Genomic DNA, 15,753 nt, shown 5'->3' on the forward strand with positions numbered 1-15,753 from the left:
CTGGAGTACAACTCCCTTATCCTGCTTGAAAATAAATACCCTACCATCTAACACTACACTCACAAAAAAAAAAATACGTTACTCCACTATTTACATCTATTTAGGCCTACTTCAGGCCATAAATGCTAAAAATCCAATCTTACTGAAACATATATCACTTGTTGGTTTATCCCTCTGTACTGGTACAGATCTACTACACCCCTCCTCTCAGGATCCCTCCCCCTTGACCCATCTTCCTCTACTTTCTTCACTGCCTCAGCATATGTCAACTTCTGCATTACTCTAACCCTGGAAACCTCAACCTGCCTCTCTCACACGGGACATTTCTGATCCCCAGTCCCATCGGCACCCCTACAGTTAACACATACCACTCCTTTCCCCAATGCTACACATTCCTTTGTCTCATTCCCTTCGGCACACTTCTCACACCTAGGAACCTTCCTCCTACACACTGTTGCCACCTGCCCATAAGCTTGACACCTGTAACAACGTAATGTCTTCGGCACAAAAGCTCGTACAGGTTAACTCCTATATCCTAACATCACTTTGTCGGGAAAAGACTGAACATCACAACTCAAAAGAACAGACAACGACTCTTCTGTTTCACCATTCACGCCATTCACACCATTCACACATTCATGTCTGCGTTACACCAAATGATGAGCATCACAAACACCAGGAATCTTCCCCTTCAGTTGGTCAGCTTTCACATTTACCTCTACCCCAGTAATCACTCCTTTCAATGGTGCCCTTTTCTTGAGAGTAAAACAATTCACATCTCTTGCCCCCATTTGTTTAACACGGAGCGCCTACTCCCTCTGACCAGCAGAAACACAAACAATTATTACAAGACCACTTCTGGTTACCCTCACAGATTCCACAGCACCCAACTCTGTTTTCACCCACCCTGAAACCACAAATGGATCAGCCAAAAGACAATGGTCAACTTTTTCCAAAAACATCACTCCTACTGTCATAGACTCATCTTTAACCTGACCCTCGGTGTAAGCCTCGGGCTCTGAGAACTTCACCACACCTACCCACCTCAGATACTTTGCCCTCCTTCACTTCCATTCATCCTCCTGTATTCAACTCACTCCGCTTACATTTTCTACCACTTTAACAAACCATCTCCCTTTTCCCACCATTTTTAACCGACTCAAGCTCACCTTAATCCTCTCTCTCTCTCTCTTAGACTTCCTCTGCCTCTCTTTTTCCCTCCATTCCTCCTCCGTATTCTGAGTATATGTCTCCTTATGATAGTACTGTACTTCTCCAGACATCTTGTTCTTGCCTTCAGCACGAACCCCTCGGAGATTTAACGCGCAACAATGCATCCCATGGCAACGAGATGACATCATGGCAACAAAGCTGGATTTTATGCTAGCTAGCTACGTCTGTTTACATTGTAGCCGATGTAGCAGCGTGACCAACTAGTGCTAACAATTCAGTGAACAACTATCCCAGAATGGAAATATTTAACACAAATAACAAGTAAACAAGTAACATAATCGATTTTCTCAGTACCTGTTAGTGAATTAAGCTGACACTGACCAGATATGTTTATTTTTATTTATTTCACCTTTATTTAACCAGGTAGGCTAGTTGAGAACACCTTTATTTAACCAGGTAGGCCAGTTGAGAACACCTTTATTTAACCAGGTAGGCTAGTTGAGAACACCTTTATTTAACCAGGTAGGCTAGTTGAGAACACCTTTATTTAACCAGGTAGGCTAGTTGAGAACACCTTTATTTAACCAGGTAGGCTAGTTGAGAACAAGTTCTCATTTACAACTGCGACCTGGCCAAGATAAAGCAAAGCAGTGTGACACAAACAACAACACAGAGTTACACATGGAATAAACAAACGTACAGTCAATAACACAATAGAAAAGTCTATATACAGTGTGTGCAAATGAGGTAGGATAAGGGAGTTAAGGCAATAAATAGGCCGTAGTGGCAAAGTAATTACAATTGAGCAATTAAACACTGGAGTGATAGATGTGCAAGGTGAGATACTGTGCCCTGACCTTAGAGAGCCTTTTTTATGTCTTTTTTTGGTTTGGTCAGGGTGTGATTTGGGTGGGCATTCTATGTCCTTTATTTTTTTGTTACTTGTTTTGTTGGCGACATTCTATAATAAAAGGAAATGTACGCTCACAATGCTGCACTTTGGTCCACTTCTTTCGACGGCTGTGACAGAACTACCCACCACCAAAGGACCAAGCAGCGTGGCCGGGAGGAGCAGCGCTTTCTGGACATGGGAGGAGGTATTGGAAAGCAAGGGACCCTGGGCACAGGCTGGTGAATTTCGCCGTCCTAAGGAGGAGCTAGAAGCAGCAAAGGCGGAACGCCGACAGTACGAGGAGTTGGCACAGCGGAGCAAGCACGAGAGGCAGCCCCAAAAAATGTTTTGGGGGGAGGCACACGGGGAGAGTGGCAGAGTCAGGGTATAGACCTGAGCCTACTCCCCGTGCTTACCGTAGGGAGCGTGGTACTGGTCAGGCACCGTGTTATGCGGTAAAGCGCACAGTGTCTCCAGTGCGCTCTCATAGCCCGCAAGTGCCACGCATCCAGCCAGGGCAGATTGTGGCAGCTCTGCGCACTGTGTCTCCGGTGCGCTGTGACTGCTCAGTGCGTCCTATGCCTGCGCTCTGCCCATGTCAGGTTAAAGTGGGCATTCAGCCAAGAGGAGAGGTGCAAGTGTCAAGCACCAGATCTCCAGTGCTCCCCACAGCCCGGTTCGACCTGTGCCTACGCTCTGGAGGTGCCGGGCTAAAGTGGGCATTCAGCCGGGAAGAGTGGTGCCAGGGATACACACCAGATCTCCAGTGCTCCCCCACAGGCCGGTCCATCCTGTGCCTCCTCCAAGGACCAGGCCTCCAGTAGGTCTCCCCAGCCTGGTTCATCCTGTGGCTCCTCCAAGGACCAGGCCGCCAGCGACGGTCTCCAGTCCGGAGCCTCCAGCGACGGTACCCAGTCCGGAGCCCCCAGCGACGGTCCTCAGTCCGGAGCCACCAGCGACGGTCCCCAGTCCGGAGCCTCCAGCGACGGTCACCAGTCCGGAGCCTCCAGCGACGGTCCCCAGTCCGGGGCCCGCAACGAGGGTCTCCAGTCCGGAGCCTCCAGCGACGGTCTCCAGTCCGGGGCCCACAGCGACGGTCCCCAGTCCGGGGCCCGCAACGAGGGTCCCCAGTCTGGGGCCGGCAGTGAGGGTCCCCAGCCTGGGGCCCGCAACGAGGGTCCCCAGTCCGGGGCCGGCAATGAGGAGAGAAAAAAAGAAGGAAAAAAATGTGGATAAGGGGATAAGGTAGTTGGATGGGCTATGTACAGGTGCAATGATCTGTGAGCTGCTCTGACAGCTGGTGCTTAAAGCTAGTGAGGGAGATATGAGTCTCCAGCTTCAGTGACTTTTGCAATTCGTTCCAGTCATTGGCAGCAGAGAACTGGAAGGAAAGGCGGCCAAATGAGGAATTGGCTTTGGGGGTGACCAGTGAAATATACCTTCTGGAACGCGTGCTACGGGTGGGTGCTGCTATGGTGATCAGTGAGCTGAGATAAGGCGGGGCTTTACCTAGCAAAGACTTATAGATGACCTGGAGCCAGTGGGTTTGGTGACGAATATGAAGCAAGGGCCAGCCAACGAGGGCATACAGGTCGCAGTGGTGGGTAGTATATGGATGGCACTGTGATAGACTGCATCCAACTTGCTGAGTAGAGTGTTGGAGGCTATTTTGTAAATGACATCACCGAAGTCAAGGATCGGTAGGATAGTCAGTTTTACGAGGGTATGTTTGGCAGCATGAGTGAAGGATGCTTTGTTGTGAAATAGGAAGCAGATTCTAGATTTAATTTTGGATTGGAGATGTTTAATGTGAGTCTGGAAGGAGAGTTTACAGTCTGACCAGACACCTAGATATTTGTAGTTGTCCACATATAAGTCAGAACCGTCCAGAGTAGTGATGCTGGACGGGCGGGCAGGTGTGGGCAGCGATCAGTTGAAGAGCATGCATTTAGTTTAACTTGTGTTTAAGAGCAGTTGGAGGCAACAGAAGGAGAGTTGTATGGCATTGAAGCCCGTCTGGAGGTTAGTTAACACAGTGTCCAAAGAAGGGCCAGAAGTATACAGAATGGCGTCGTCTGCATAGAGGTGGATCAGAGAATCACCCGCAGCGAGAGCAACATCATTGATGTATACAGAGAAGAGAGTCGGCCCGAGAATTGAACCCTGTGGCACCCCCATAGAGACTGCCAGAGGTCCGGACAACAGGCCCTCCGATTTGACACACTGAACTCTATCTGAGAAGTAGTTGGTGAACCAGGCGAGGGAGTCATTTGAGAAACCAAGGCTGTTGAGTCTGCAGATAAGAATGTGGTGATTGACAGAGTCAAAAGCCTTGGCCAGGTTGATGAATACAGCTGTACAGTACTGTCTTTAATCGATGGCGGTTATGATATTGTTTAGGACCTTGAGCGTGGCTGAGGTGCACTCATGACCAGCTCAGAAACCAGATTGCATAGCGGAGAAGGTACGGTGGGATTCCAAATGGTCGGTGATCTGTTTGTTAACTTGGCTTTCGAAGACCTTAGAAAGGCAGGGTAGGATAAATATAGGTCTGTAACAGTTTGGGTCTAGAGTGTCTCCCCCTTTGAAGAGGGGGATGACCGCGGCAGCTTTCCAATCTTTGGGGATCTCAAATGATACGAAAGAGAGGTTGAGCAGGCTGGTAATAGGGGTTGCAACAATTGCAGCGCCATTTTTTAGAAAGAGAGGGTCCAGATTGTCTAGCCCAGCTGATTTGTAGGGGTCCAGATTTTGCAGCTCTTTCAGAACATCAGCTATCTGGATTTGGGTGAAGGAGAAATGGGGGAGGCTTGGGCAAGTTGCTGTGGGGCGTGCAGGGCAGTTGACCGGGGTAGAGGTAGCCAGGTGGAAAGCATGGCCAGCCGTAGAAAAATGCTTATTAAAATTCTCAATTATCATGGATTTATCAGTGGTGACAGTGTTTCCTAGCCTCAGTTCAGTGGGCAGCTGGGAGGAGGTGCTCTTATTCTCCATGGACTTTACATTGTCCCAGAACTTTTTGGAGTTTGTGCTACAGGATGCAAATTTCTGTTTGAAAAAGCTAGCCTTTGCTTTCCTAACTGACTGTGTATATTGGTTCCTAACTTCCCTGAAAAGTTGCATATCGTGGGGGCTATTTGATGCTAATGCAGTACGCCACAAGATGTTTTTGTGCTGGTCAAGGGCAGTCAGGTCTGGAGTGAACCAAGGGCTATATCTGTTCCAGGTTCTACATTTTTTGAATGGGGCATGCTTATTTAAGATGGTGAGGAAAGCACTTTTAAAGAGTAACCAGGCATCCTCTACTGACGGGATGAGGTCAATATACTTCCAAGATAACCGGGCCAGGTCGATTAGAAAGGCCTGCTCGCTCAAGTGTTTTAGGGAGCGTTTGACAGTGATGAGGGGTGGTCGTTTGACCGCAGACCCATTACGGACGCAGGCAATGAGGCAGTGATCGCTGAGATCCTGGTTGAAGACAGGATCCCAAAAATTGTTTGGGCACAGACCTGGATAGTATAATCAATTTATCACTAGCCACTTTATATAATGCTAACATACCCTACATTACTCATCTCATATGTATATACTGTACGCTATACCATCTACTGCATCTTGTCATCTTGATGTAATGTATCACTAGCCACTTTAAACAATGCCACTTTATATAATGTTTTCATACCCTACATTACTCATCCCATATGTATATTTCTTGTCGAACTTCCGGGTTGGAGCGAGTAGTCGCATTTCGCTTCGCTCCACAGGTAGTATTACATTTCATTTCATTTCATTACAGTACAACGGTTTGATTTGTCTGATCTTAGCTAGCTACATAGCCGTCTTTGTATCAAAGATAATTGTGCAGTTTAGAGTAATTATCGAGGTTAGCTAGCCAGCTATTTTCGCACTTCTAACGTAGTCAACACTGCTAGCTAGCCAGCTAGCTCTACCGAAGTTGCTATTCTACTGAATAGCAGCACTGTAGAAACTATTACATTACAACGGAACGACTTGATTAGTGTAGTGTTAGCTAGCTACATAGTTGTCTTTGCTGTCTTTGTATCTAAGATAATTGTGTAGTTTAGAGTAACTATCGAGGTTAGCTAGCCAGCTATTTTCGTCCGCCGCGCCACCGTTCTCCTACCTAGTCAACACTGCTAGCTAGCTAGCCAGCTAGACAACTTCTACCGAATAGCAGCACTGTAGAAACTATTACATTACAACGGAACGACTTGATTAGTGTAGTGTTAGCTAGCTACATAGTTGTCTTTGCTGTCTTTGTATCTAAGATAATTGTGTAGTTTAGAGTAATTATCGAGGTTACCTAGCCAGTTATCGAGGTTACCTAGCCAGCTACACTTTCAAACAAAGTCAACAACGCAGCCACTGCTAGCTAGCCTACTTCACCAGTCAGCAGTACTGTATCATTTTAATCATTTTAGTCAATAAGATTTTTGCAACGTAAGCTTAACTTTCTGAACATTCGAGACGTGTAGTCCACTTGTCATTCCAATCTCCTTTGCATTAGCGTAGCCTCTTCTGTAGCCTGTCAACTATGTGTCTGTCTATCCCTGTTCTCTCCTCTCTGCACAGACCATACAAACGCTTCACACCGCGTGGCCGCGGCCACCCTAACCTGGTGGTCCCAGCGCGCACGACCCACGTGGAGTTCCAGGTCTCCGGCAGCCTCTGGAACTGCCGATCTGCGGCCAACAAGGCAGAGTTCATCTCAGCCTATGCTTCCCTCCAGTCCCTCGACTTCTTGGCACTGACGGAAACATGGATTACCACAGATAACACTGCTACTCCTACTGCTCTCTCCTCGTCTGCCCACGTGTTCTCGCACACCCCGAGAGCTTCTGGTCAGCGGGGTGGTGGCACTGGGATCCTCATCTCTCCCAAGTGGTCATTCTCTCTTTCTCCCCTTACCCATCTGTCTATCGCCTCCTTTGAATTCCATGCTGTCACAGTTACCAGCCCTTTCAAGCTTAACATCCTTATCATTTATCGCCCTCCAGGTTCCCTTGGAGAGTTCATCAATGAGCTTGATGCCTTGATAAGCTCCTTTCCTGAGGATGGCTCACCTCTCACAGTTCTGGGTGACTTTAACCTCCCCACGTCTACCTTTGACTCATTCCTCTCTGCCTCCTTCTTTCCACTCCTCTCCTCTTTTGACCTCACCCTCTCACCTTCCCCCCTACTCACAAGGCAGGCAATACGCTTAACCTCATCTTTACTAGATGCTGTTCTTCCACTAACCTCATTGCAACTCCCCTCCTAGTCTCCGACCACTACCTTGTATCCTTTTCCCTCTCGCTCTCATCCAACACTTCCCACACTGCCCCTACTCGGATGGTATCGCGCCGTCCCAACCTTTGCTCTCTCTCCCCCGCTACTCTCTCCTCTTCCATCCTATCATCTCTTCCCTCTGCTCAAACCTTCTCCAACCTATCTCCTGATTCTGCCTCCTCAACCCTCCTCTCCTCCCTTTCTGCATCCTTTGACTCTCTATGTCCCCTATCCTCCAGGCCGGCTCGGTCCTCCCCTCCTGCTCCGTGGCTCGACGACTCATTGCGAGCTCACAGAACAGGGCTCCGGGCAGCCGAGCGGAAATGGAGGACAACTCGCCTCCCTGCGGACCTGGCATCCTTTCACTCCCTCCTCTCTACATTTTCCTCTTCTGTCTCTGCTGCTAAAGCCACTTTCTACCACTCTAAATTCCAAGCATCTGCCTCTAACCCTAGGAAGCTCTTTGCCACCTTCTCCTCCCTCCTGAATCCTCCTCCCCCTCCCCCCCCTCCTCCCTCTCTGCAGATGACTTCGTCAACCATTTTGAAAAGAAGGTCGACGACATCCGATCCTCGTTTGCTAAGTCAAACGACATCGCTGGTTCTGCTCACACTGCCCTACCCTGTGCTCTGACCTCTTTCTCCCCTCTCTCTCCAGATGAAATCTCGCGTCTTGTGACGGCCGGCCGCCCAACAACCTGCCCGCTTGACCCCATCCCCTCCTCTCTTCTCCAGACCATTTCCGGAGACCTTCTCCCTTACCTCACCTCGCTCATCAACTCATCCTTGACCGCTGGCTACGTCCCTTCCGTCTTCAAGAGAGCGAGAGTTGCACCCCTTCTGAAAAAACCTACACTCGATCCCTCCGATGTCAACAACTACAGACCAGTATCCCTTCTTTCTTTTCTCTCCAAAACTCTTGAACGTGCCGTCCTTGGCCAGCTCTCCTGCTATCTCTCTCAGAATGACCTTCTTGATCCAAATCAGTCAGGTTTCAAGACTAGTCATTCAACTGAGACTGCTCTTCTCTGTGTCACGGAGGCGCTCCGCACTGCTAAAGCTAACTCTCTCTCCTCTGCTCTCATCCTTCTAGACCTATCGGCTGCCTTTGATACTGTGAACCATCAGATCCTCCTCTCCACCCTCTCCGAGTTGGGCATCTCCGGCGCGGCCCACGCTTGGATTGCGTCCTACCTGACAGGTCGCTCCTACCAGGTGGCGTGGCGAGAATCTGTCTCCGCACCACGTGCTCTCACCACTGGTGTCCCCCAGGGCTCTGTTCTAGGCCCTCTCCTATTCTCGCTATACACCAAGTCACTTGGCTCTGTCATATCCTCACATGGTCTCTCCTATCATTGCTATGCAGACGACACACAATTAATCTTCTCCTTTCCCCCTTCTGATAACCAGGTGGCGAATCGCATCTCTGCATGTCTGGCAGACATATCAGTGTGGATGACGGATCACCACCTCAAGCTGAACCTCGGCAAGACGGAGCTGCTCTTCCTCCCGGGGAAGGACTGCCCGTTCCATGATCTCGCCATCACGGTTGACAACTCCATTGTGTCCTCCTCCCAGAGCGCTAAGAACCTTGGCGTGATCCTGGACAACACCCTGTCGTTCTCAACTAACATCAAGGCGGTGACCCGTTCCTGTAGGTTCATGCTCTACAACATTCGCAGAGTACGACCCTGCCTCACACAGGAAGCGGCGCAGGTCCTAATCCAGGCACTTGTCATCTCCCGTCTGGATTACTGCAACTCGCTGTTGGCTGGGCTCCCTGCCTGTGCCATTAAACCCCTACAACTCATCCAGAACGCCGCAGCCCGTCTGGTGTTCAACCTTCCCAAGTTCTCTCACGTCACCCCGCTCATCCGCTCTCTCCACTGGCTTCCAGTTGAAGCTCGCATCCGCTACAAGACCATGGTGCTTGCCTACGGAGCTGCGAGGGGAACGGCACCTCCGTATCTTCAGGCTCTGATCAGGCCCTACACCCAAACAAGGGCACTGCGTTCATCCACCTCTGGCAGGCTCGCCTCCCTACCTCTGAGGAAGTACAGTTCCCGCTCAGCCCAGTCAAAACTGTTCGCTGCTCTGGCACCCCAATGGTGGAACAAACTCCCTCACGACGCCAGGTCAGCGGAGTCAATCACCACCTTCCGGAGACACCTGAAACCCCACCTCTTTAAGGAATACCTAGGATAGGATAAAGTAATCCTTCTAACCCCCCCCCCCCCCTTAAAAGAGTTAGATGCACTATTGTAAAGTGGTTGTTCCACTGGATATCATAAGGTGAATGCACCAATTTGTAAGTCGCTCTGGATAAGAGCGTCTGCTAAATGACTTAAATGTAAATGTAAATGTATACTGTACTCTATACCATCTACTGCATCTTGTCTATGCCGTTCGGGCATCACTCATTCATATATTTTTATGTACATATTCGTATTCATTCCTTTACACTTGTGTGTATAAGGTAGTTGTTGTGAAATTGTTAGGTTATATTACTTGTTAGATATTACTGCACGGTCGGAACTAGAAGCACAATTATTTCGCTACACTCGCATTAACATCTGCTAACCATGTGTATGTGACAAATACAATTTGATTTGATTTGATTAAGAACTCTGCAGGCTATCTCTGCAGTAGATTGCAACTCCGCCCCCTTTGGCAGTTCTATCTTGTCTGAAAATGTTATAGTTAGGGAAGGAAATTTCAGGGTTTTTGTTGGTCTTCCTAAGCCAGGATTCAGACACGGCTAGGACATCCGGGTTGGCAGAGTGTGCTAAGGCAGTGAATAAAACAAACTTAGGGAGGAGGCTTCTAATGTTAACATGCATGACAACAAAGGATTTTACGGTTACAGAAGTCAACAAATGAGAGCGCCTGGGAAATGGGAGTGGAGCTAGGCGCTGAAAGGCCTGGATTAACTTCTACAGAGGAACAGAGGAGGAGTAGCATAAGGGAACTGCTAAAGGCTATAAGAACTGTTGGTCTAGTGTGATCGGAACAAAGAGTAAAAGGAGCAGATTTCTGGGCGTGGAAAAATTGATTCAAGGCATAATGTACAGACAAGGGTATGGTAGGATGTGAATACAGTGGAGGTAAACCTATGAATTGAGTGATGATGAGAGAGGTTTTGTCTCTAGAGACACCATTTAAACCAGGTGAGGTCACTGCATGTGTGGGAGGTGGAACAAAAGGGCTAGCTAAGGAATATTGAGCAGGGCTGGAGGCTCTACAGTGAAATAAGACAATAATCACTAACCAAAACAGCAATAGACAAGGCATATTGACATTAGGGAGAGGCATGCGTAGCTGAGTGATCATAGGGTCCGGTGAGTAGCTAGGCGGGCTGGAGACACGGCGATTCAGACAGCTAGCGGGCCAGGGCTAGCAGAAGGGCCTTAGGGGGACGTCGCAACGGAAGAGTCTGTTGTAGCCCCCTCAGACGGTTACATCGGCAGACCAGTCGTGTTGGATCGGCAGGGCTCCGTGTATGCAGTAAAAGGGTCCAGACCAATTGGCAAAATAGGTACTGTAGCCCAAGGAGTGGCTGATGGACCTCTTCAGCTAGCCGGTAGAAGGGCCTAGCACTAGGCTAGCTCCAGGCTAACTGGTGCTTGCTTCGGGACAGAGACGTTAGCCACGAGTAGCCACTCGGATAGCAGCTAGCTAACTGCGATGATCCAGGTGAAAAGGTTCAGAGTTTGCGGTAGGAATCCGGAGATGTGGAGAAATAGCAGTCCGGTATGCTCTGGGTTGAATCGCGCTGTGCAGACTGGCAGGAGTTGACCGGTTAGCTGATGACCGCTAGCAGTGGCTAGCAGTGGCTAGCTGACTAGTAGCTAGTTAGCTGGCTAGCTCCTGTTGGGGATCCCAGTTCTAAAGTATAGAAAATAGCAGATCCATACCACATTGGGTGAGGTGGGTTGCAAGAATGTTGAAATTGAGGTAAAAAATATATACGAAATATATGCGAAGGAAAAAAAAGATATATACACGGGCGTCTGACTGCTACACCATCTTGGATTCCTTTATGTGTTGTCTTGCAGATGAGTTGGTCTGACTGCTACACCATCTTGGATTCCTTTATGTGTTGTCTTGCAGATGAGTTGGTCTGACTGCTACACCATCTTGGATTCCTTTATGTGTTGTCTTGCAGATGAGTTGGTCTGACTGCTACACCATCTTGGATTCCTTTATGTGTTGTCTTGCAGATGAGTTGGTCTGACTGCTACACCATCTTGGATTCCTTTATGTGTTGTCTTGCAGATGAGTTGGTCTGACTGCTACACCATCTTGGATTCCTTTATGTGTTGTCTTGCAGATGAGTTGGTCTGACTGCTACACCATCTTGGATTCCTTTATGTGTTGTCTTGCAGATGAGTTGGTCTGACTGCTACACCATCTTGGATTCCTTTATGTGTTGTCTTGCAGATGAGTTGGTCTGACTGCTACACCATCTTGGATTCCTTTATGTGTTGTCTTGCAGATGAGTTGGTCTGCTGTTACATCGTGGACGGTAGAAAGGGAAAGCGTTCATGCATTGTACAAAAAAAGAAGCTATTGTGCTTAATGTTTATGATAAATAGCCAGAATAGTGGTGTTTCACTGGGATGCTAATATTGCATTAGGATTGCTTGTCATGCTTCTACCTGTTACCAGAGGGCGACAGAGACCGCCCTAAAGACATTAACGACACTAAGGTGTGTCCAATTTATTCGTTATGATTTCCCTGTTAAGGACCCTTTTTAAAATGTTCATCTAAAATGACATACCCAAATCTAACTGTCTGGAGCTCAGGACCTGAAGCAAGGATATGCATATTATTGATACCATTTGAAAGGAAACACTTTGAAGTTTGTGGAAATGTGAGAATATAACACATTAGATCTGGTAAAAGCTAATACAAAGAAGAAGAAAAAAATCTTTGAAATGCAAGAGAAAGGCCAAAATGTAACATTCCCGGTTAGGCACAATTTAGATTTTGGCCACTAGATGGCAGCAGTGTATGTGCAAAGTTTTAGACTGATTCAATGAACCATTGCATTTCTGTTCAAAATGTTGTATCAAGACTGCCCAAATGTGCCTAGTTGGTTTATTAATACATTTTCAAGTTCATAACATCATAATTGTGTACTCTCCTCAAACAATAGCATGGTATTCTTTCACTGTAATAGCTACTGTAAATTGGACAGTGCAGTTAGATTAACAAGAATTTAAGCTTTCTGCCCATATCAGATATGTCTATGTCCTGGGAAATGTTCTTGTTACTTACAACCTCATGCTAATCACATTAGCCTACGTTAGCTCAACCGTCCCGCGGGGGGACACCAATATGTAGAGGTTTTAAGAGGTGTGTTTTCTGTTGTCCTTTGCAGAAGCTTGAATTGTTTACAGTGTACGTTCGTTTCCTGAGTGAGTTTTTGACACTTAGTGTTTGTTGTTTTTTCAAGTGTACTGTGATCCTGCGGCTACCGTTTCTCAGTAAAGTATTATGTTTATCCTTAACCACTGATTCCTCGTCTGGTCTCTTCTCTGCACCTGGGTCCAACCTTACCACGTCACTGCAAGCTTCTGTACAAACTTGGAACCAGCAGAGATCACCCAGATCAAGAATGTTGTAACCCACCAAGGAGCACTGCTGGGGCGGCAGCAAGAACAACTATCCCAAATATCAGAGACCCTCCGGCCACTTACCTTCTCTCTCCAACCACAGTCCAACCTCAACCCAGGAGGAGCCAATGTCCAAGTCTCATCGCCCAGTACTACAGGTGTAGCCATAGTTTCTCCAGGGATCCTGTACCGGGAACCCAAGATCCCAGCCCCTGAGCGGTATGACGGCCACCCGGGAGGATGCAATGGGTTCCTCACTCAGTGTTCTCTGGTGTTCGAGCTACAGTCCTCCTCGTTTCACACGGATCGGACCATGATCGCCTACATCATCTCTCTACTCTCGGGCAAGGCCCTGGCGTGGGCAACGGCAGTGTGGGAACAGAAGCCACCATCCTGCCGCTCCATATTCGCCTTCATTGGCGAGCTGCGACGAGTCTTCGACCACCCAGTCGGCAGCCCGCCGACTGTTCAACATCCGCCAATTGGTCCAGACCAGAGGCTGACTTCACCATTGAGTTCCGCACCCTCGCGGCCGAGAGTGGGTGGGATACGGAGGCCCTGGTCACCGCTTTCTTCCTGGATGAACTTGCCCCTTGGGAACTGGAAGAGGACCTCGAGTCCCTGACAACGATGGCAATCAGGATCAATAACCGCCTCCGAGAACATGTGAGACAGCGCCTTTTTGACACCACCCCAGTATCCCGGTTTCCTAAGTACCCCAAGCCCCTCGAACCCAGTATTTAGGAGCCCATGCATCTGGGTCACTCACGTCTGAGCCCACAGGAGCGTGACAAGTGCATGAGCGAAGGCTGCTGCCTCTACTGCGGAGGTCTCGGCCATCTATGATGGGAAATGCCAGGGCTCGCCAGGACAAGGGGAGACCCTGACGAGCTGTGCAGTTACCTCCCAGCTACCCAGTCACCGTCTGTCACTACCCGCAACCCTCCACTGGGACAACCGTCAGCACCAGATTCAAGCCTTCGTGGACTCTGGGGCCGCAGAACATTTTATTGATCAGGAGTTCGCCAGAGAATTACAAATCCCCTGGGTGAAGTGTCCCATCCCTCTGCAGATTCAAGCCCTCGTTGGCTCATGTCAGGTAGAATATCAGACCAAGCCCATTCTACTGCAGGTTGGGGTGAACCACTCAGAGACGTTTCGTTTCTTTTGATCACTGCTCCCGAGAACCCCCTTATCCTAAGGTACCCCTGGCTAGCGCTACATAACCCACTACTCTCCTGGTCCACAGTACACCTACTAGACTGGGGTAAGGACTGCCAGACTAAATGTCTAAGACACCCACCAAGAGCCTCGCAGTGTCCTCCTGCATCCATTGAAGACCAAGACTCCTCTGCTTTCCCTCCCGAATATCGACATCCGGGAGGTCTTCAGTAAGAAGCAAGCCGCCACCCTTCCCCACCCATTTTCCATACGACTGTGCCATAGAACTCCTACCCGGCGCCACACCTCCCCGGGGTCGTCTGTACTTCCTCTCAGCCCCTGAAGCAGCAGTCATGGACAGTTACATCCGGGAGTTGCTGGAGCCTGGTTTCATTCGCCCCTCTACATCCACAGCTGGTGCAGGTTTCTTCTTCGTGGGTAAGAAGGATTGAGGCCTGCGTCCTGGCATTGATTACAAGGGCTGAACCGGATTACGATCAAGAATTGTTACCCCCCTACCCCTGAAGTCCGTCGCCTTGGAGGTCCGTCGCCCAAGGGGCCCAATTCTTCACCAAACTGGACCCCCGCAATCTGGTGAGAATCAGGGAGGGAGATGAGTGGAAAACTGCCTTTAACACCCCCTAGTGGTCACTATGAGTATTTAGTCATGCCCTTCAGATTATTGAATTCACCGGCAGTCTTTCAAACATTGGTCAATGACTCTCGGTTTGTCTTTGTTTACCTCGACGGCATCCTGATGTCTCCAAGAGCCTTCTGGAACACATTCTGCACGTCCACCAAGTCCTGAGATTCCTCCTGCAGAGCCAATTATATGTCAAGATAGAGAAGTGTGAGTTCCACGTATCCCAAGTTTCCTTCTTCGGTCACATTATCTCTACCGCCGGCATCCAAATGGACTCCGTAAAGGTTGAGGCGTTCGCCGACTGGCCCCGCCGACTGGCCACCTCACTCAAGCAGGTCCAGCGGTTCCTTGGGTTTGCCAATTTTTACAGGCGTTTTATACACAACTTTGGTGCTGTGGCAGCGCCTCTCCCGGTCCTAACCCGCAAGTCCCAGACCTGTTGTTGCTGGACTCCCGAGGCTGACAGGGCATTCATGGAGCTCAAGGGACATTTCACCTCTGGACCCATTCTCATTCATCCTGTTCCTACTCGACCCTTTGTGGTAGAGGTGGACGCCTCAGACACTGGAGCACGGGCAGTCCTTTCACTACGGAACGAGGAGGACAAGAAACTGCACCCATGAGTCTTTCTCTCCAAGCAGTTCTCGCCAGCGGAACGCAACTACGATGTAGGCAACTCGGAGCTCTTGGCAGTTAAGTGGGTCCTTGAAGGGTGGAGACACTGGTTGGACCTCATCCATTCGTGATTGGGACGGACCATAAGAACTTGGTCATTCAAGAAGCCAAGAGGTAAGTAAACAGACACTTAGCTCAGAGTTAAGTAAACAGACACTTAGCTCAGGGTTAAGTAAACAGACACTTAGCTCAGGGTTAAGTAAACAGACACTTAGCTCAGGGTTAAGTAAACAGACAGTTAGCCTATTTCCTCACGCAGCCCACCCACCCTTTTCTGGACCGGCGACACTACACCTGCCAGT

The 15,753-nt window shown here is 49.0% G+C and overlaps 1 protein-coding gene across 1 annotated transcript in view; it reads left to right on the forward strand.

The window, feature by feature from the left end:
• LOC120061718 (alpha-1,3-mannosyl-glycoprotein 4-beta-N-acetylglucosaminyltransferase C-like) overlaps window positions 1–15,753 on the forward strand; it is an 87,826-nt gene that overhangs the window by 1,498 nt on the left and 70,575 nt on the right. The window contains exons 2-5 of the mRNA XM_039011614.1: window positions 2,556–2,634; window positions 13,076–13,344; window positions 13,464–13,708; window positions 14,419–14,571. Of these exons, the coding sequence (XP_038867542.1) occupies window positions 2,556–2,634; window positions 13,076–13,344; window positions 13,464–13,708; window positions 14,419–14,571 (746 nt within the window). The remainder of the gene's footprint in view (window positions 1–2,555; window positions 2,635–13,075; window positions 13,345–13,463; window positions 13,709–14,418; window positions 14,572–15,753) is intronic.

The sequence above is a fragment of the Salvelinus namaycush genome, chromosome 16 (genome assembly GCF_016432855.1).
Source record: "Salvelinus namaycush isolate Seneca chromosome 16, SaNama_1.0, whole genome shotgun sequence".
Lineage (NCBI taxonomy): Eukaryota > Metazoa > Chordata > Actinopteri > Salmoniformes > Salmonidae > Salvelinus > Salvelinus namaycush.